The following is a 23,351-nucleotide window of genomic DNA, read 5'->3' as shown; positions in this document are numbered from 1 at the left end:
AAATAAAATCACTTGATTTTCTATAAGAGAAGACTGAGACAGGATGAACACAGGAAGGAAGTATGGACATCATTATCCAAAGTACATGTATAAAGACACTATTTGGGTGTCAACCTACTTTATATACAGACAGAGATATGAAAAGTTGTGGTATATATATGTAATAAGAATTGTAATGCATTCCACTGTCATGTATTTAAAAAATAAAATCAATTAAAAAAAAGAAAAGAAATCCTACAACCAGGGTGAAAAAAAAACCTATGTCACAGCAAGCTCATGAAAAGAAGGAATGGAAAAATATCATAGGACAATTAAGTCAGAGGAAATAGTATAGATTTGACAAACTTAAAGAATCAGAATGGACAACAAAAATCATTTTTCATATTTAATTAACAGCAATTTTATTTATGTTATTACTTGGCTTATATTTACCTTGTAAAATTACTTTTGTTTTATAGTTGTAAAAAGACTATAAATATAAGGATTTCACATGTAGCTTTTGCTTTGAACATATTAGACTAGTCTGTAAGAATACTTTTTCCTTTAAATGGATCTGTACATTTCCAGATCTATTCAGTTATCTCTTAACTATGAAGAACATTAGGCTGTAGAGGGAAATACCCCAAAGTCTTCACAGTGTGATAATGAGACCTAGGATGATTTTTTCCCATTTACTCTGATGTTTTACATTATCCACATTTTCTGTACTAACTAGATATGTTATCCTAACAGAACAGAAACAGGTTTGTTAAAATACCTCTCAGAAAAATTTCAGTTTCATACTATGGGAGTCACTGCTGTATTAAACCATAAAACTAAAGAGCTCTCTTCACAGGATCCAAAAGCTGTCCCTGGTTTGTTACATTCATGATTACTCAAGACCAGACCTGGAAATATGATATCAAGTTATATCTGTCTCACCTGAGTGTCGAAGTGCAGAAAATCCTTGCTCATCCTCCCACTCCCAGGTTGGCTCGCTCTTATTATCCATGGAATGGAAGTCAGGAACTTCATGATACCAGTCTATGTCTGTGCTGCTTAATAAAACAGAGAACAATGAAGAACTTATAAAGCAATTTTTCAGAACTTGAGTGGAAATGAATCTATACATAGAGATTCCAACCTTATCATTGTCTTTCCATACTCTCACTTTCTAGGATGCAAAAGTGTTTTAAGAAACTATAGTGAAGAATAATTTATCTTGCAAAATGGACTAGATGATCTCTAGTCTTGCAAGAATAAATTACTTGGCTCTGCAATGTGATCAAAATTCTTTAACTATATGTGCAAATATATCTTTGCTAATGGCATCCAAGATTTTCCAGATCACTACCAGATCTTTGAAAGAATCTGAAATACACATAGATGAGAGCAAGTACCATGCACATTCACCTGCTGATGCAGTCCCCTGTGAGAGGGTCGCAGCTTCCCGCGCAGTCACAAGGTCTGCAGCCGTAGGCTCCGAAGCCCCAGTATCCCACCATACACCTGTCACAGTGTGGCCCTGCCACCCCAGGCTTGCAAGGGCAGTCACCATTGCTGGGATCACAGAAGGTCACTGAGCTGAAAGGAAGGATAGCTGATCCAACTGGATGGCAGGAACACACTACAACAGAGAGGACACAGAGGACTGATGATTAGGCTCAGCAATTCCAAAATGGCTTCCCTTCACTATACCTCACCTTTCTGAAACTCCTCCTTTAGTCAGTTGGTGTATGCTCAGAGAATGAGAATTAATTAAATTATAGCTAAGCAAGATAAAATCAGAAAAGCATGTCAGCTGCAAAAAGAACATAATTTATTCTAAAACTGAAGTCATTACATAAGAATGCTGTTTGGTTTCGGTGATGAGGATGAACCAGCAAAGGAGATAGAAGGAGCATTTCAAATCATATACAGAAGGAGTATATGATGTTTTAGAAGCCAAACGAAGTTAAGCCTCAACTGTGTCAAATGCTGATAGATCAAAGATGAGGAATGGGAATGGACTGTTGCATTTAGCAACATGAAGGCCATTGATATCTTTCATAGGAACCATTTCAGTATAACAGTGAGTCAGGAATATAATTAAAGAGGACTCAGAAGAGAATGGGAATGGAGGATTCTGAGCATGATAACAGATCTTTTGGCACAGAAATAAGGTGGTATCTAAAGCTGGGTAGGGATACAAACTCAAGTGGAAGAGTAGGATTTTGTTTGTTTTGTTTTAAAATGGGAGAAATCACAGCATATGTGATGTTTGACCTTGAAGGGAATGATCCAGTAGAAAGGGGAAAACTGATAACGAAAAGAGAGATGGGAGAATTGTTGGAGGGATGCTTGAGTAGAGAAGGAGGGACAGGATCTGAAGTAGAAGAGGTGCTGGTCTCAGGTAGGAGCACGATCAGTTCACAGACACAGGTGGAAGGCAGAGCACATAATCACAGGGGTGGCAGCTGGTGGGACTTTTCTTCTGATGGCTTGGTTTTGGGATAAAATAGGAAGCAAGGTCACCATCAGGTGAGAGAGATGATGGAAATATGAAGAGTGGGAGAGTGAGAGACTTAGGAAGTGAAGTATCATTAGTTGTCAGGCAGCAGGCAGTAAGGCCTTCAAGGTTAGTGGACATGAATTGACAGTGTCACCAGATAAATAGGTGAGTTGTCCAGACTCATATAGCAGAGAAGATTTGGGTTTGGTGATGGAGGAAAGTTGGGTTTAACCTGAGTGGGGTTAAATCTAGTTCCTCAGAGTAAAATCTGTATTCAGACAATTCAGCAAATCCTTCTCCTCAACCCTCTCCTACTCCCAGAATTACCTTCTGCTCACAGATTGACAATCCACAGTATTTCTTTTCTGCTGGGATAGCAGAAATAATACACACACACACACACACACACACACACACACACACGTATATAAATAAAATATCTATCTCTGTTCTTATTGAGTTCATCACAAATTCATGTACCTTAACTTCAGGTGGGTCCCCTAAGTAATACTCATCAACTCTATTCAATTTTACCTAGTTTTGATTTTTTTTAGATGTACATGGACACAATGCCTTTATTTTATTTATTTTATTTTTATGTGGTGCTGAGGATTGAACCCAGTGCCTCCTCACTTGTGAGAGGCAAGTGCTACACCCCTGAGCCACAACTCCAGCCCCCAGAACCCCCATTGATTTTTTTTTCTTTAATATTCCTCATAGTGACTAACACAGAACTTCCCTAGGCTCTTCCATTCACCCTTCCCACTTAGTCTGATGATTCTGGTGCATTAACAAGGTCCTCTAGATGATCTTTACTTTACTTTAAAAATTTCTTTATTTTCATCTTTTCACTCCTTCCTCCAAAGATCAAATGAGAAATGCTGGGAGGGATTTCAGCTAATGATGCTGCTGCCCACTAGTCTGTGATTTTGGTCAAAAATTTAACTGTCCTGAAACTTGGTTTCTTTTTTTGGTTCCAGAGATTGAACCCAGAGGTACTTAACCATCAAACCATACCTTTAGCTCTTTAAAAAAATTAAAAAAAAAAACTTTTTTAAAATTTTGAGACAGGGTCTCACCAAGTTGATGAGGCTGGCTTTGAAATTGAGATCCTCCTGTGTCAGCCTCCTGAGTCTCTTGAATTACATGCGTGCACCACTCTGCCTCATGAACATTGGTTTCTTTACTGTGATGTTTATTTCTTATGGAGATTTCATGACGTTGAAGTTTTATTTTTTGGTACCAGGGATGAACTCAGGGACACTAGACCACTTAGCCACATCCCCAGTCCTATTTTGTATTTGTTTAGAGACAGGATCTCACTTAGTTGTTTAGCACCTCACTTTTGCTGAGACTGGCTTTAAACTCAAAATCCTCCTGCCTCAGCCTCCAGAGCTGCTGAGATCACAGGCCTGTGCCACCATGCCCAGCTAGGTTGAAGTTATTTTAAATGAAACTGCATCAGCAAGGCATATAACACGGTGTCTGATATGGAATAGGTCAATTCTCTGCCATATCTTTGGAACTTCATTTACTTGTTATTTTGTTATTAAAATGTCAGCTTGTCTTCATTTCCCCACTATCCAACTGTATGACCTTTGGCAAATCACCTAGCCTCCCATCCCATTTCCTTGTCTGTAAAAATGGAAATAAAAATATGTCTATCTTCATAAAGCTGTAAGAAAGAAGAACAGGTATACACAGCTGGTAGTGTGGTGTCTGGCAAATAGAGTTTATCAATAGTAAATTAACTAATTAGTGCAAAAGAGATTCTTACAGAGGTATGGGATCTGTATTTGTGTGAGGTATGGTGCTAGCTCCCAAGGAACTCATGGTCTTGTGGGGAAAGCAGAAAACTATACTAGAACTTCCATACGCTGTGATGTTCTAAATAGAGGTACGAGTAAGGTGCTTTGGGAGCACAGCCAAGCCATCAGAGGGAATCCTGAGGATACACAGAGCGGGGTGTTGGATAATGAGCCAGATCTAACAGATAAAAAGGAGTTTTGTCTGAGTTGAAAAGGTGGGGAAAGTAGGAAGCTGCTCATTCTGGCTTTACTCATTGTGCTTTCAAAAAAAATCATAGTTAATTGTGATTAAACACCATAAAATTTATCATCTTAGTCATTTTTAGGTATAGTTCACCCCGTTGTGTTTCATGTTTCTGTGTGATGGTGAAACTCTCACTGACTCGTGGACCCTGGGTGCCCTTGGCCTTGCCTGCGATGCTTTTCTCATCTTGTCTATCCAGATCCTGACATGCTTTCTCGTCCTGCTCCTCCAGTTATCCACTCTCTCCTCTATGCTGCCTCTGTTCTTTGTATATATTTCTAATTTTTGTGCATCACAATTCATTATTTTTATTTGTTAATATACCTGTCATCCTTAGAACTGGGCTCTGAATCACTGACAGAGGGGTCTTTTTCTTTTTCTTCTCATATTTATTGGGAAAAAACTAATCATAATAATATGCAAAATTAGATTCCTTGTGTTTTAAAGGTATAAGATGTATTTCTGTTACAGTTAGAAGTTTGGGAGGGAGAAAGGAATGGATGATGTCAGTATTTAGGGAAGAGATATAAGAATATACCCTTTGTGAAAAATGTAAGCGCTTATCACAAAACATACACTTCATAATGTTCTTTACATCAGGTGGATAAGATAATTTACCCAGAAAATTTGTTAACTCAAATATCCTGGTTTTCTCAAGGAGATCATGAAACAAAAAAAGGGCTTTGAGCAGATTCAACAGAAAACAAAGTTGACCAAGCACTGTGCTGATGTTGTCCCATTTAGCTAGCCAGTTGGTAGAATGCTGATTACATTAGACACGTTTCACTATGGAAGGATCAGATATATGCCACTGCAAGAGAATGTGGCCTCAATTTACAGTTTTTTTTAATCTAAAAATATGTTTATACCATCAGCACTACCCATCTTAGATTTTCTGAATACTTTTATCATTGTTTTCTATATATAGAAATATAATATAATGTTACATTTGTCCCCAAAATTGATTTTCCAATTAAATTTGTAGATAGTCAATTGAAATGAAGGGGGATCTTTATCTTCTTATTTTTGTTTTTGAGGTTTAGAACAGTGTCCAGTACATAGTAGATGCTCAAATAAGCATTTGTGGAATTGACCTGAAGCACAGTCCAGGCCGTGGGAATCATGTGAAATAGCATGGGGAATGTGAGGAGCTTAGTGTAGCTGGAGTGTGCGTGAACAGAAAGCAGTGGAAGGGAGATGAGCCGAGTGGAAAGCGGTAGAATAGGTTGGACTGGGGTTGGGATTCCAGATTGTGGAAGGTCCTATGCCAAGAAGATGAATTTTGTCCTGTGGGCCTAATGAACCATGGGACATTTTAAAGCAGAATCATGATGTGATTAGGATTTATTTTTGACATACAATTTGGTAGCTTTGTATAGACTATACCAGTGGCAGGAAAGCCAGGGAAATGATAGCAAGGAAAGGAGGTGTGGAGGTGTGGGAATGGGAGAGAAGTTTGCATATGAAAAACTTTTTTTTTTTTTTAAAGATATAAAGGATTTGGGGACTATCCAGACGAGGAAGAATAAATCTTTAAGGGACAAACAAGTTGAGGCAGATTTTAGAATTTCTAGTCTATAAAACTGAATGGATAATGACACTATTTATAAAGATTTGGAATTAGGGCTTGAGAAGGTTGAGATGGATCCACATTCAGAAGGGAGTGGTTTGGAAGGAAGGGAGAAAAGAAGGAGTTCAGGGTCAAACATACCAACTTGAAGATGCTTGAAGGATATGCTAATACATTATAATGGGCAACTAGACATGATCTGAGACTTAGAAGAAAAGTTGGGAATCATAAAAAATACTTTTGAGAGTTACCAGTCAATGGTAGTTGAAACTGGGAGGGTTAGATGAGACATTGCAGGGATAATGTATAGAATAAGAAGACAATCAAGAATAGGTTACTGGAGGACATCCACAGAGTGTACTTGGTTACATGAGTAAGAACTTCTGAAACAGATTGTTAGGCACCAGATAGAGAGGGAGGAAAAATTAAAGACAGCATTGTTATGGAAACAAAGGATTAGAAAGTTTCAAGTGGCTAGCAGTGTCCAACAATGTAGAATGCCTGAGTCACATACAATTGATAATAGGCCAGTAACACTGTCCATCACGAGGTCACTGGTGACTTTTCTGAGAACAGGAAGCTGGAAACTTTTCGGCTTTTCCTATACTTATAGGCCCTGATGGCATGCTACTTTGTGTAGATCTCTCTTTCAACTTTTAACAAAGAGTCAGTAGAGCAGTGATTCTCAAACCAGTAATACTGTGTGAAGTTTGCAAAAATTCTTTTCTGTGTGTAAACTTCCATCCCAACCCTCCATGTGCTCTCCTTGGTTGAGAACCACTATGACAGAGCATGAAATGTTGCTTTTTTTGGTGAAAGGTGTATATTATCTTTTGGGGAAGAATTTCATGTTCACTCATTTATTTACCCACTCAATTAAGAAATGCTAGTTGATAATAATAATTCCATGCTTATGAAGTATTTGTAGTTTACAAAATGCAATCGCTGCTTCGCCAAACATTTCAGATGCTTCATACTATGGCCCTGTTTTACTTTTTCAGTCTGAGCCTTTCATAACTCTCTTGCATATGGTCCTTATCTAATTGAATTTCTAGACATACCCCAACTTTCCTGTTTCTTTATTAATTTTTGTAGGGAAATTTTTCTTCCCATATCCATCTGTTGAAATTCCATACATCTTTCCAGATCTATCTCAAATGTCATTCCTAAGAGTTGCCCCAGTTCAACCATTTGTGGGGTGAGAGTGCTCAGTGTAGGAGCTCTGATGACATATTTCTTGTTAAACTTTTGAAATGGAAATATATCAATATTCAGAAGAGAGAAGTGAGGTGCAGCCCCCTTCCTTCCCCAGTGGGACAGGCTTACCATCTTTTAGAAGTCATTCTTTATTCTAACATAATTGAATCTAATATATCCTTTCTTTGAAGCCCTCCAGTGCCTTAAAAATAGCATTTCTTCTTTAATCTCTGATCACACTCTTTGCATTGCAGACACTAGGTGTTTTCTTTTCTTTCTCTGTCAAGCCAGTCTATAAGCTCCCACCCACATTCAACTATGCCCTGCAGTGCTCCTTTTTTACCTGAGTCTCCCCCTTTTATTTTACCGGGTTATATGAAGATTAACTGAGAGATAGTGTATGTCTATAGCACGCAATAAGAATTCCAAATGGTACATTATGGATGCTCAAAAAATGGCCATTAAATTGAATTAAAAAGCAATGATGAATACTCTTTTCAAAGAACAATGGAGGAAAACATAAAAGACACAGTTTGAAAGACTTAATAGTGTGTGAGTTTGTGTAAGGCAGCATTTAACCATTCACTCACCAAGCATTTAATGAGCAGTTACAATGTGATAAGTACTGAGCAATTATTTACTAGGGGTCATATTTAAATGACAGAATCTTGGCCCTTCAAATAGAGCCATAGTTTAGATGGGTATTTAAAAATTTTTACCTAATACATGGAGAGAAGTAAAGATTTTTGCTGATACAACATTCTCAAGAGAATGGCTTTATTTAAATTCATGCAGTTGGGGTTAATTGTTTCTAAATTAAATCCCCTAATATTTTTTCAGTTGTTTCATTTTGAGGACACTTTCTTTGATTTGTCTCTCATTTTTTAATTAAATAATTAGGAGGACTTATATAATATATGTTAAGTGAATATAAAAAACTTCTAACTGCAAAACTGTAGAAATGACATTAAATGAAATTCCATGTAAAAGTATAATGCTTTCTTCATTTTGACATGACTAAAACAAAAGTTACTGTATCACTCATTTAAGTTGATTTGGTTGACAGCAGATAGGGAGATTCAGCCAGGTGAAGGATGCTGTAGGACCCCTTATCACAGCAATCTATGGTATTATACCACCATTACATTTTCATCTACTGGAAAATTTGAGCTTTTCTAGAAATTGACCTCTCTGTATTACCCTGTATTTTAAAACACACATACTTTTCAGGAATGGCCAGAGGAAAATGTGATTCTATCACATGTACTTGTGGACTTCTGTCAATGGGACTTTTTTGCATAATTACCAGATAAAAATACCACTTGGAAACTATGCAGAACTAGCTCCAGGCAGAAGGCTCTGATACCTTTCAAGACATACTTTTTCAGACTGCACTCCAAGGCTTGCTTTACATACCTAACTCCTGAATTTTGGAAATAGTCAATATCTGACACATATAATCTATATTTCTTATTTTTTTTTTTCAGAATGAAAATACATTTTCTTCTTGTTTGGGAGGAAAAAGGATCTCCTTAGGTTTGGGCTTAGTTCTGACTGTCCAGCACGTATTTCTTACTGAGTGTTGATTCTAGCATGTAACTTGAGCACTTATTTTTTCATAACTAATGTCAAAGTTATGACCCAGAATGACACAAGTCCTTGAGTTCAGTCCTTTATCTTGTTAGACATGAACCCCAATAGCGAAGACTGAACAGCCACCTTATATTTTCATTCTGAATTTAATTATTTCTCCATTATAATTTTTAGTGTATATGGCTATGGCAGACTGTCTTTAAAAGCCAAAATGGTGCTTTCAGTGACAGCCAGATTTATTTAGGAGCTGTGTGACCTAAGTGGCAAATGATTCAACATTGGAGTCATTATATTCCCCCAAATCACTTATTTACCTTGAGCTGCTCACATCACAACCATAGTGGCAAAGTGAAATTATTACAAATGCTATTTTAATTCCTAAATATTGTCACAAGTAGTCCTTTATTAATGTCAGTGACTTATTTTACATAGTACATTATTTACAAGGGTGTCCTATTGGAAGAAAATCTAAAGTGTCAATATAGAACTTTCAAAACAAAAGATAAAGGAAATGAGTACAAAGATTTTAGAAGTTCCTGTCAATCAATGAATTTAGCTAATTGCAGAATGTGATGCACCTTTGATCTACGGATATATGTTTGCAGCAATATACCTATTGTAAGAAGAAATGCCCTTCTATAGGGCAGTTACAGAAAAGAGAACAGGAAGCTGCTCTGGAGGATCTTCTAACAGCAAACACAACCGTTTTAATGAAAAATGGATGGACACATTTTCAAACAATCTTGTGTGTTTCTAGGCTCTAAAACTAATATTTGTTTCAACCATAAAGGCTGATAATAAATCCAGTGGTTTGGAAATTGCCCTTATGATACCTTAGGAAAACAGAAAATAAAACAGAGGCAATAAAATAAAGTTAGTAACAGCACAAGTTTGGGAGTTGGACTAGATGAGTTCAAATTCTGGTTCTGAGGCTTGTTCTTTATAAGGCTTTGTGAAATGAATCTCCTCATTCCCAATTTTCTCGTTGATAAAGAATAACAATACCCATGTCACTAGGTTGTTTGAGAATTGAATGAGACAGTGCTTGTATTTAGCAATATATCAGGCATTTAGTGGCACCAAATGCTCAAAAAGGAACTGATAGAATGTGGATGAAACATTAGTTTTTAAATAGCCACCATCTATCCTTCTGTCCATCCATTCATCCATCTACTCATTCACTTATACCTTTACCAAAGAAAGAACTTTTGAATGTTAAATGTTTAAAAAAAAATGAACTATGCTAGGACTGAAGATACCAAGAGTTATCTCTCTTGTGTGATGAAAAAAGAGATGTGCAAACAAACAATTAAAGGGCACCATGTATCAGAGCTAGATTAGTCCAGCATGCTTGAGAACAAAGAGGAAAGTGCACTAAAGGCCTCATTTGCAGATTAGGGCTGGTTTTTAAGGAAATTAATGATCTAACTGGCTTTCCAAAGAGTCTCTTTGCCTTGGATCTGGGAGGAATATGGTGGCAAATGGAAGCCTTTCTTTTCTGCTCGTAAGTCCTTCAGAATTAAGTTCCTCTCCTCTTACATGTTCTTTTACTTTGCTTAAAAACAACAACAACAACCGATCTGCCATTACTCATTTTGTAGATCATTTAGAAAAAGTCAGGTGTGGTCTATAATCTTGCTGCTTCCAGGGAGCTACCCTGCAACGTAATGCAGGAGAAAAGTCATAGCTGGTTACCCACATGAAGGTAACTATGTAAATACAAGTAGGAAGTGACCAGGAACCATTATGGCTTGCTTTATTCCAATGAAATTGCTATAGTTTTGAGTGGTAGAGTCAAAGGACACCATTGCTGCCTTTGTTCTGCCTCCCCACTTTCACTAGAACTTTGGGAGTCTCTGTGCACACCTTTCACTTTAAGAGTGATGCAGGGTACCAAGCTTGTTATTAGAAACCATCAATTGAACTCAAACATCTTACCTCTTTTTAATCACCAGTGCTCCTTAGTATTACCTGACGGCTCTAACTTTTGCTCTTCTCTTAGTAAAAACTACTCAGGAGCAAAATACTCTGAAAGTATTTGCTCCTGATTTAGCTTTTCTAAAAACAGAACTCAAAGTTCAAGGGCCTTAGCTGGGAAAGAAGTAGCTGTTCAAGACCTTTCACCACTAACCGGTGGCCACTCCCTCAGCAGCGCCTCCCAGGCTCCGAGCATTGTTTTCTTCTGAAAAGGCCAAGGCCCTTCAGAATTTCTAATGGGGAATTTTTAATAGCAAAGTCATTTCAAAAGCTGCCCAGCTGTCTGTTGACGTTCTTAGAAGGAATGGGACTTGAAGGGGATGGTTTTGAGATGCAGCTCCAAATAGAAAGGAGATACTATGAACTGTTAACGAATATATTAAGTGTGAAGTTAAACAGTAGATAAAAGAAGGCTTCTATTTTTTTTTTTTTGATAGTGTTTTCTTCTTTCCATCTACTGTCAACTATTTTTGCTAGTGGATGAATAGCTATAAAAAAATAAAGAACACATTGTAAATGAATTGCACTTTGTTAAATGAAATAGAGTTTTCCCTTCACTAACCACTAGGGAACATTTTCCTATGGATCCTTGAAATGTTATATACATTGTGCTCGGTGATAAGCTAGTTCCACAGAGTCAAAGTGTATTTAATTTCAAATACAATTGTTCTTGAATAAATCTAATAAGTAATCTCAAATTAAAATTTACCTTTCATTTACCGAAATTCAGTCTCCTGAAAGAGTTGTACAACTCCCATAAAAGAGGACAATGTGTTGGTGTATAAGAGATGCCTTTATTTAATGCTTTAAAACATAAGGGTAAGGTATTTAAGAATATTTCCTATTTTTCTTCTATAAATTTTTAAATGCATAATGCAAACTAATACTAGAATTATGCCTACCATTTTTAATGCTTCATTGGTTCTGCTGCTCAGAACCACTATTTGATTTCTGTATGGTTCCTTTCCTGTTTATGAGTTGTCATTGAGCCAGTTGCTATTTATTCCTGGGTATGTCTAAGGGATCTTATATAGTTAAAAAAAAATCTTATATTCCTGGTTAGCCACTTCATTTAAATGGAAGAAAGCACGTTTGAGTGTATTTATTACTAGAAAACTTTCAGATATAATTTTGGACACTGTATTTTGCTTTGAAGAATTCGATTATATTGTATATCATCATCATCATATTTTAAGAAATACCACCTGCTCAGTATTCCTAATTCACCCAGGCACCTAGCCAGGAATTGGGGTCATCCCTAACTTCTCTTTTCTCTAGAGAAGCAAGACTTATTCCCTGTTAACTCTATCTGTGTTAGATCTTCCCTTTGGACTGATTGGTTCCTGCTGTAATCTGTCACGATAACTTTTCTCTTCATAACACTTATAGCTATAAGTTTTTTTAATATTTATTTTTTATTTGTAGTTGGACACAATACCTTTATTTTATTTATATGTGGTGCTGAGGATGGAACCAGGGCCTAGCATGTGCTAGGCAAGCACTCTACCACTGAGCCACAACCCCAGCCCCCACACTGATAGCTTTTAATTAAATCTTTACTTGGGTAAGTTTATCTGTAGTCCATTTCCCTGGGACTGTCTTTGGTTGTGTATGCAGTGATTAGAATAGGCCTGGCACATGGTAGTCACTCAGTAAATATAGTTGAGTTTTTTAAAATGGATGAATCATGTCACTTAATATATATTTCTTACTGATTGATGGTCTTTTGGCCTTCAGTATTCTCATTATGATTCTTGCCTCATTGTCATCTCTGTAGTACACAGTGAGATTTAGAAGGTAGGAATAGTATCTTTTGATCTCTGTCTGCAAAACCCTGAGTCATGCCTCACCCATTTCATCAACTCAGTCTTTGTTGAATGAATCAGTAAATGTGCCTCTGAATAAGCAACAACCACAGAATAATTCTATGTTTTGACGACTATTCTAACAGATTTATGTTACTCCTCTTTCAGGTTTTCTAGTGTCTTAGCATCACATTATACAATATCAAACAGAAAAAGCACCAAACTAATCTATAGAAAATGGAAGTGGTCAAAACAAAGTAGATTATTATGAACCACCAGGGCATGACTATTTCCTTCATTTAGTGCTTCACTTAGTCCAGTTATATTATTTGTAATAAAAGCTCTTTATTGTAACTCTGCAGGGGACATTCTCCACCCATAAATGCCTTTCACTGGAAGCAAATATTTTTTCACATTAATCAATCTGAAATTCCTTTTCCTCTCTTTCAGGCAATTATATCTAATTACAATTCTTTGTTCTAGTGAAGTAAGTTTTTTTTTTCTTTTTTTTTAACCACCCCTCTGTATCCCTTATACCTTTTGAGTATTTGTAGAAACATTTGTATTTTCCCTAAGAAGTTTCCTATTTTAATCTGCATGCATTTATCATCCTTCACATTTATTCTTTAGAGTATCTTTTTTCTTGACTGTTTTTGTTTGTAGATCTGGAACACTCTGCAGTCAATTCCATATTTCTTGTATTCAGATTCCTCAATATATTTCTTTAGATTTAGATGTTACATGGGTGTTTATCAGTAATCAGGATCTTACTCAAAAACCAAAGGGCATAATTAAATAAAAAAATCTAGGTCCTTTGCAAATTACTTTTGGCTCTAAAATATTTGTCTGATTATGTCTACATTTGTTTATTCATTTTGTTTTCAACTAGGTCACAGTGTAGAGTAGAATTCTTTGGATCTTTGTAGGTCTTTGTAGGTCAAGGTCTTTGTATTCAGACAAACCTGGGCTCAAATCCTGGGTTTGTCGCTGATGAGCCGTGTGGACTTGGATGAATTACATAATCAATTTAAGCCTCAATATCCTCATTTATAAAATAGAAAAAAAATACCACTTAACTTATAAAGATTGCTGAGTGAGATAACTTATGTAAATTGCTCAGCACAGGCCTGTATAATAGCTATTCAACAAATGCTAATTCTTTCCTTTATGCCCCTTCCTAATTTTGTCCAGATTTTATGCAGGTTTTGATATTTTATAATTAGTTGCTTGATTATTTAATGCCTGTCCTCATCAAATGCAGAATGGCATATTATCTCTTCAGGGAATTATACTTCCTGTTTGAGAGAGATGAGAATTTCATGATCTCTCCTACTTTCTAAATCAATTCATGAAGCTTCTCCTTTTGAGGGTGTGGGAAGTAAATTTTAACATGTGTTATTTGATCTTTTTAAAGGGTTGTCTTAGTATGATTATTACATTACATTATATCTATTTTTCTCTACCTCTGTCATTTCTGGTTTAACTTTAAATTCTCTGGTTTAACTTCCTAAAAAGAAAAGAAAAGAACAACCAGAAAAATCTAGATTAAAGTTTCCCAACCACTACTGCCAAGTCACTGGTTCTATTTAAAGTTTGCTTTTCAAAAACAGTTACTTCATATTGATTCTATGCTGGAATCATTCACAGTTGCTTTCAATATAAAACAAAGATGTCTATGTTGTTTATATGGCATAAAATGAACTCATGTGGCTTTGCCAAAACTAGAATGAAAGAAGAAGCTTGCTTGGACTGGACATAGGCATAGGAATGAAGAATTGAAGGTGCTTATGGGTTCATCATGGAAAGGTGCTCTAGATTTAAGTAATTTTAAAATGTAACTTGTAAGACAAATGGACAAACTAGACTCACTATCCTAGAGGTAGAATGAAATAATTGTTTGGCTGCCATACAAATGAACAAAGATTCTTCCTGAGAGCATCATGAGAAGGTGCTATTTGAGTAGACTGAAGGATGGAAAGATGGTCATTCACCCAAGATCCTGCATTTTCATCAGTTGAGTACTTTACACTAAGCCAGAAAGAAGAAAAGGAGCAGGGGAAAAAGAAGAAGAGAGAAATCTAGAAGCTAGAACCTTTTCTTACCAACATAGTTGGCCAGTTTAGGGTAACCATGACCACGTAACCAGATGGTATCTTGGTAAACACTTGGTTTAGGTTTCAGGGCAGAGGGACCAAGTTTATTTTTATTCACTCTGTGAAAAGGCAATTGACTACATTTATTTTGGCCCACCAGGGAGGAAGGAAGGGCATGCCAGTTTTTCAAGAGGTTGTTTACTTTGACTGGGGATACATTCTACTTTGTTTTCCATCTGCTAATTTTTCTTTAAATATGGAGACTATGCAATAGTTAAAAGTATGTCTCTTGACATAAAAAGGCAAATTTATTGCAAAGAAACTAACTAGCTTTTCCTGAAAAGAGAGTTATTTCTGCTTTGCAAGACATTTCTTCAAACAGCTGTTTCAAATATGTTTTACTAAAGCAAGGGAAATTTTCTATAGGAAAGTGTCACAGAGTAGCTATCAATATCCATACATATGCAACCCAATTTCCCATCCATGCATCATTTAATATATCCTTTGGTGATAAAAGGAGGAGGGTTGGGAAGGAGAGATTTATGAACTGGACTCAATTACTATGTAAATACCAACAAAATAACAAATTTATAGTAGTTTAATGCTATGTTCTTATTACATAAATATAGAAGTTAATGTCAATGCAGTGGTAGGCTAATTTTATTATCAACTCTAGTATCATTATAATAATTCAGTTTAAAGTATGAGATATTTATGGTAAATAAATCTATGTAGGGGCTGGGGCTGTGTGTGGTTCAGTGGTAAAGCACTTGCCTAACATGTGTGAGGCACTGGGTTCAATTCTCAGCACTGCATATAAATACATAAAATAAAGGTCCATTTACAACTAAAAAAATTTTTAAAAATAAATCTATATGAATATTTGGGGGAGTCCCTGGTTGGAATAACCAGATATTTATTTTGAAATGGTTACCTAGAATTTGTGTCACGAATTTTCTTGGAGAAAACCAGAGGTTCTACATTAGACATTCTTAAGTTGAAGGAGATCATTGAGATGAATGCCTACCAGTATTTATATTCATCAGTGTATCAGGAAAAGTGTCTAGCCAGAGATTCAGCAAGTCTTTAGGATTTTCTACCAGAGATATGGCTAATTGAGTGAGTAGTTAAGTTAAAGTTATAAATTAGCTTAATCTACTTAGATTAAGTTAGCTCATAATCTTTCATCCAAGGTTGAGCATGAATAGAGCTCATCTAGAAACTGGACTGGTGTACACAGTGTTTCTCATGCTGACCTCGGGGCCAAAAAGCTGAATTAGAATCACCAATGAAACTTTGTAGAGAAATACAGGTTTCTGGCCCCGTTTCCTGCTGGAGATTCGGAGTCAGTATAAGCAGGTCAGGACTCTGAGATTCCCGAATGTTTCTGATCCACATCAGATCTGGGAGTCAATGAAGAGAGAGCAGTGCTTGAGATCAGGGAAATAGGTTATGGAGGTGGAGGCTAGGCTTTGTACACAGGAAAGAAACCCTTTCAGTTTTGCCTTAGCGTCTCTCTGATTTCCTAGTGAATGATCTGGTAGCTTGAAATTGGACATGATGGAAATATGTAAGCCATAGAAATTGGCAAGTGCTATAAATCAGGACTGATCCATCCCCAACCCTTGAAAGTCAGTACACCTGTCTGGTAGGGTTATTCTCACCTTTTAAATATGCCTATTGTAGGAAAATCTACTTAGGTTACAGGATACCAAAGCCACATAAGTGGCTTTAGAGATCAGATGAATTCTTCTAAGAGATGATACTTTTTCAGCACAGAGAGAGTAAGTACTCAAAGCATTCAGTACATAAAATATTATTCCCCTTTTCCTCTGTCCTTTAGCAACCAGCCAGTTTGAGCCTCCATTTCTGTTCTCCGCCCTAGTTTCAGCTGGAAAGACTCACATTTTCCCTTGTGGTTACAGACCTTAAATGCACTGTCCTTTAAAACATTTTTCCCCCCTGAGTTGTAGGAACAAATTCAGTTTCAATGATCTCCACTTGTCTTAAAAAAACAAACAACATCTTTGGAATCCTCAGAAGTGATTTCTTGGGGTGGAAATGTGCAGTTGATTGTTTGGGCCCCACAGCAGACTCTAGTTAAGGTTAAAATGAAAAGAAAGTGAGGGCAGAGATGATTGAATTGCTCACAGGAATAAATGTATTGATCAATATATTTGGGTTATGGCCTTATTTATTCAGGTTTGATGAGTTTATGACCATTAACTAAAAGTGTAGGTAGAAGGACCATAGCATTTAGCTTAGTTCTTATCAGGAGAGTTAGAGGGAAAAAAGCAGCCTACAACATTAATGGAGCCAGAATCTTTGGCTCATTCAGCAGGACACTACCTGAGAAGAGTCCTAAGATTAATGTCGCGCTATCTGTTAAATGAATTAATGTACCCAGGCAAGTATTTTATTATGCACATGGGGGAATCTGTGATAAAGAATATCATCAATTCATTCCATTTTCTAAATCAACTCTTTAAATGCAGCAAAGGCAATCACTGAGACTGGAAAGTAGGACAAACTTTGTGTTTTTGCACCATTAGAGAAAAAAATAGAAACATGCACCAAAAAAATATGGGGGGTGGGAATCTCCTTAAGGAAGTCATCCCTAAATTGCTTGGGCCTCACTCCCACTCTTTCCTGGAAGCACTTGGTGAGCCTCTTCTCACTGCATTTTCCTCCTGTAAAGTGAGGAGTTAGCCAGGCATAGTGGCACAAGCCTCACATTCCAGCAACTAGGGAGGCTGAGGCAGAAGGATTGCAAGTTCAAGGCCAGCCTGAGCAACTTTGTGATACCCTAAGCAACTTAGTGAGATCCTGCCTTAAAATAAAAAGGTCTGGGACTGTAACTTATTGGTGAAGTGCCCTGGGTTCAATTCCCAGTACCAGGGAGAAAAGAAAAGAAACCACATAAAGTGTGTGTGTGTGTGTGTGTGTGTGTGTGTGTGTGTGTATGTTTGGGGGGTGTCATAATAGTTCCTACATCAAAGCACTTTTGTAAAAGTTATATGTATTAATACATATATAACCCTTTGAACTATTAACAGAAAATAGTGTGTATTCAGTAAAAGCCAATGCTACTGTATCATCATGATTGCCACCATGCTGTCTTTGAAATGATTTCACTGTTAAGTTCTCCCACATAGAATGTAAAGATCTTTTGGGGAAGACCTTTTCATCTTTATGGACCTGGTCCTCTCCAGAGTGCCTGGCACAGAGGAGACATTCAATAAATGCATCTTGAATTAAGTTGAGTGATAACTTAGACTTCTACTAAATTTATCTGGGTTGCTGCTTCAGGTTTCCAATGGTTCCAACTCCTGAAGAGACAAAATCCAGAAAAGGAGACAAGGGCTATCACATGCTCCCTGCTGGTAGTCCTGAAGACTGAAGACTGCCTGGGCCTTGTTGATATGACATTTGTGATATTTATTTCCTTGATATACAATTGTAGGCTTTAGCACTTGGACATGAAGGAATCTTCCAGGATATGTTCCTCCAAGTGAAATCTTACAGATATAGGTTTATCATGAGCATTAGCATATTAAACTTCAAGAAATTCTGAAGAGACCTTTAATTCATCATGTACTAAATTTGAACAATACCTTCTCACATAATTCTCACTATCTTATGGATTAGTGTTCTATGGAGGATCAAACTATGGAATGTCCTGTTCCACAGAACACATTTATCTAGATTTCTATTTTTTTCTTGGTAAATCTCTGGATAACTTATTTTAAAAATTCTAAGTCTTTATGTACACAAATAGAGATGCACATCGTGGTTACTTTGGACACTCGGTTAAGTGTTCCAGCTAGCTAAGTTAAAAAACTTAACCATAGAGGAATGGCTAAAATATTTGAACCCTTATTTAAAAGCATTCTACAGCACTGTCAGCTTTTAATGTGATATAACCACTAGGACATTTGTTGTAGTACATATTTGATTCTCTAGGTCTGGACTGGGATCAAAGATTCTACATTTCTAATCAGCAACCAGATGATGCCAATGAAGCTAGTCTGTGGCACACACTCTGAGCAGCAGGATAGTTTTCTGCCTTAGTAAACATAGTAGAATAATAAAATAAAATCATTATTTTGAATAACATTGTACTTGCCGTTGATGAAACCACACGCTGAGATAGTTTAAATTCTTAAAAATATCAGCTTGTTTTCTTGATACCACCTTCCTCATGAAAGTAAATTAAGAACAAAGGAGGAGAAAGCCTCTGCTATAGTGATATCTTTATTAGCACCTGGCATGAAGCCTGGTGCATTAGGGATAATAAATGTTAGGTATGCTAATTTCTGTGTCATAGCTTTATTGTCGGAGTTAATAACTGAACAGGTGACATTGTGATACATCCGCTAAGGAAGGAGTTAGTAACATGAAAATATTACTAAATAATGAAATGCCATAAACTATTGCTAGTCAAACAATACATTATGGAGAGTATTGAGGTAGAAGAATTGGATCTGTTGGACTCTACTACAGACTCAGAAAAGGCCACAGTAATATTCTGGAAGAAGATGCCAGTAAGGAAAACCTACCTAGGGAAGCGGGTACATTTGCCCCAATGTGGACACCTCTTCCATGGGGAGTCTACCTAGTGGTGTAGGGGCTGTCCAGAGAAGGGAAGAAGAAATTACAAATATTCTGTACTAACCCATCCATCTCCTACAAATCATGCTAAAAGAACTAAAGAGGCATTAGTTTTTCATAATTCCCCTGCTTGGGCCCGGGCAATTATTCCAAATGATATTTATTGACTATCAATTACTTGTGGACAAATGTCTTGGGACATTTGCTCTAGGTATCCTTCTGCCTAAAATGATCTTCCCCCAGTTAAACATTTAGCCAACTTCTTCATCATCTTTAAATATTTGCTCACAATTCCCACGATGAGGCCCACCCTCATCACCCATTCACCTTTTATCCCTCTTAACTTTTTTATTTGTTAATTTTTAATGATACCAGCACGTATCACCTTGCATATTACCAACTTAGCAATTATATTTACTTTCTGTCTCCTCTGCTAGAACATATGCTCCTCAAAGGCAGTGATCTTTGGTTTTTTTCTTGATGTGTCCTAAGCACTGGGCACATAATAGGCACTTAAAATGCAATCACTAAATTGAATAAATAAATGAGTAAGTACATCAGATACAATGTAGAACATACTGTTTCAAGTACATACAATATAGTATCTTTTAGAAATGCTGTCTGATGACCTACAAGACAGTCATCTAGATTACTAAATGACAAATCTTCTCCTCTTTTTTTCTGCTTGGTAACTGATACACTCTGATTTTTAGACATTTATACTAGTGGTCTGAGGCTATGGGATATACACATACACATATCTATTCACTTAAACTTACCTTGTACAAATAATGTCAGGACTGAATGTGTTCTAGGTGAAGGCACTTTTATTAGCAGTCCTTTTAGGCAGCACATGCAGATAAGGAGCCTTTAGTTAGATCCTAAGGTACTATGGAATTTACAGTAATTACCTTTGACATAAGGTATTTTTAATAAAGTACAGAAACCCTGTAGTATTATTTCTCACTTTCTGGCTTGTAGGACAGCAGTTATTATAATACTAGTTTTCATTTTTTAGGGCTTCCTATGTGACAGGCAATATGCTAAACACTTTATCTTTTAAAAAAATATTTTTAGTTACAGTGGACACAATTTATTTATTTATTTATTTATTTATTTATTTATTTATTTATTTAATGTGGTGCTGAGAATCAACCTTAGTGCCTCACACGTGCTAGGTAAGTGCTTTACCACTGAGCCACAAACCCAGACCAATACTTTATCTAATATGCATATTATATCTTTTTTCTCATTATGACATTATAGGGAGGAATTTAAAAAATTCTTTTTTAGTTGTTGATAGACCTTTATTTTATTTATTTATACACAGTGCTGGGAATCGAACTCAGTGCGCTACGACTGAGCCCCAGGCCCAGCCCCCAGGGAGAAATTTTATAGATGAAGAAGTTGAAGTCCAAGGGGAGAGCCTCAGTAGTTGGCATAGTGGTCATACAGCAAAGTGGCAGTGAAGGCATATAATCTAGATCTGTTTAAAACCTATTAAAATGAAGTCTGAGAACCAACAAGGAGCAGAAATAAAATAGAATTCTTGGAGAAATATTATGACACACCCAAATTTTAGAGCTTGATTTTGAAAGTGAATGGTGCCATACTCTCTACCTTCCACTACTTTGGAGGCAAAGCTTGGAACAGCAAGCCCATTGGCACTGCATGTATATTTCATATCTTTTCCCTGAAGTTAAAAATATGTATCTTTTAAGAGCACTTTGGTTTTTCCTTTAAAAAGGAAGAAGAAAAAACCCTCAAGGTTTTAAATGCTTATTTTTCATTGTATTCTCTTCCTGTCCCTGTTTTTGAGATAGAACATGGAGTCCTTGGTAGGGAAAGGAAGGGCATGATTGTCGATCTCCATTAATAGTCCTAAGTGGTTTCTGTTGTCTGACAATTTCCAAGTTGATAGACATTTAAATACTGATGTAGTTAGATGAGCTGTTCATCCACATTAAGTGAATATTATATAAGCTCTGCAAGGACTCTTCATATTCACATGTTGCTGTTAATATCACATGAATTAGGTTGATATTTTAAAATTCAATCTTTTTTTCAAATAATCTTCTTGGGGTGATGCCAACAAAGAAGCAGAACCCATTCTATGAGAAGTTAATATTTTGGGGGAGGGCATGAAATTCTTGCTATGCTTGAAATTAGTTAAGATACAGAGACACACAAGAGCAGTGTCACCCACAAACCTATGGTTTTTCAGGTGTTCACAATAGAGATGAAAGCATGCGTAGATAACTGCTCTGTATGTCATCACTTTGAGTTCAATCCCTACTCATATAGGGATTCTTAAGATCATTTTAAAGATCTCTCCCTCTTCATTTTTTTTCTCTTATTGCTCATTTTATTTTCCAAAATGTGATGCTACAGGAAATAATTTTACTTCATGGAGCATGAAAAGGAGAATGACTATTGAACTGTTACACCTAACATGTTTAAAATCCTTACCCCTTAACAACAAGGGAATTAACTGTTATCCATGAGTATACTGTTTGATAATTTCATGACCTCTGTTCCTTGGACCAGCAAAACAAGGATGGAAAGACTCATCTCTTTTGTACAAGCCATCCTTGTCTCTAGGCACCATGAGTTGGCTTACTTTTGCAAGCGTCTGGAGCAGAGAAGGGCCTCCGGAGGTCACGGTAGAAGCCTGGCTTACACCGCTGGCAATGCTGACCTTCTGTGTTGTGCTGACAGTTATTGCAGACACCACCACTGCGATTCCCTGATGCCTCCCACACACTGATGTCAAAGTGACAGGTATCAGCATGCCCATTGCACTTGCAGGCTGGATTAAAAAAAAAAGAAGAAGCAGAGGAGGAACACAAATAATTAAGCATATAGCAACAGATTCTCTTATATTCACGTAATTAAAAGTTGGATGGGAAGGCCAGATGTATAGCTCAGTTGTAGAGCACTTGCCCAACATGTCGGAGGCCCTGGGTTTGATCTCAGCACTGCAATAAAAAAAAATACAGGACAAGCTGCTTGATGATTTATTTCATTTGTAGTTTTTATGAAGAGTGTACAGTATTGAGAGCTGTCCATAGGCTGTGTGTGGACTATGTTGTACATTGTAGCCTAGTGAACAGGATAATCTGTTGTCTCGGTTACTTCCAGTGGACATTTCCTCATGTATGACTGACATTGTGAATTCCCATGTTCCACATAGCACCGGAGATGGGGTGACCTGCTGTAGCTGCACAGCCCTCTGAGATGGGTGTGACCTGCCAAGATGCCAACCAACCTGCTGACTGCAAGACATCACAAAGCAAGACTCCACCCTTGAAACATTACCCCTGCCTTTGATGTACCCCCTTAAATAAACCACTGGAACCATTTTCTAATTGTTCAGCTCCAGCTTCGGTGTGGGCTGGACCTATCAGGAGCTCCCCTTTTGAAACTATCTTTCTGACTTTGTCTTTTGTTTAACTAATTATTCTAGACTTTAATTTATCAGGTGGCTTACACCTTCCTTTGCAGGAAAAAGAACCCCCAAATGAGGCGCTGGCTGCCTCGCCAAACGACAGTACTAGAATAGAAAGAATCTAAAAATGGTATACACTGAGAACTCTAGCTTCCTCATACCTGTTTATGTTCTTTATCCTTGCCTTCAATAGTTTATTTTTTTAGTTTCTCATCTATCCTTCTGCCACCCCCGACAAATGTGGGCAGCTCAACTACAGTCTCTAGTGTGAATTTGTAGTGACACAAAATAAAATGCAAGACACAATTTACCTTTACACAAGCTTAAGGATGGCTTCCCTGGCTCTCGGCCTCAGGCTCTCCAAAAGGCAGAGCAAGAGAAGGTCACAAGAGGCTAATGAGACAGTGAGAGCACGTTTGGAAGTCAGCTTTTATTGGGGTGGGGGGGGGGGACACTGTTCTTAGAAAATTCTGTCCATAAAAAGGAAGAAGGGGTAGGATTACAAGGGAACAGGTGAGTGTAACTCAACCTCAGG

General features: G+C 37.0%; 1 protein-coding gene across 2 annotated transcripts in view; it reads right to left on the bottom strand.

Annotated features, from left to right (window-relative positions):
- Ntn4 (netrin 4) overlaps window positions 1-23,351 on the bottom strand; it is a 105,181-nt gene that overhangs the window by 18,812 nt on the left and 63,018 nt on the right. The window contains exons 5-7 of one of the 2 annotated variants that reach the window (XM_026398102.2): window positions 21,989-22,177; window positions 1,393-1,606; window positions 922-1,037 (exon numbers count right to left, since the gene is read on the bottom strand). In XM_026398102.2, coding sequence (XP_026253887.2) covers window positions 922-1,037; window positions 1,393-1,606; window positions 21,989-22,177 — 519 coding nt within the window. The remainder of the gene's footprint in view (window positions 1-921; window positions 1,038-1,392; window positions 1,607-21,988; window positions 22,178-23,351) is intronic. The other variant, XM_026398105.2, reaches the window with a different exon arrangement.

Source organism: Urocitellus parryii, chromosome 5 (genome assembly GCF_045843805.1).
Source record: "Urocitellus parryii isolate mUroPar1 chromosome 5, mUroPar1.hap1, whole genome shotgun sequence".
Classification (NCBI taxonomy): domain Eukaryota; kingdom Metazoa; phylum Chordata; class Mammalia; order Rodentia; family Sciuridae; genus Urocitellus; species Urocitellus parryii.
Note: the sequence above shows the minus strand (reverse complement) of the source record. Positions and strands in the feature narration are given on the sequence as shown.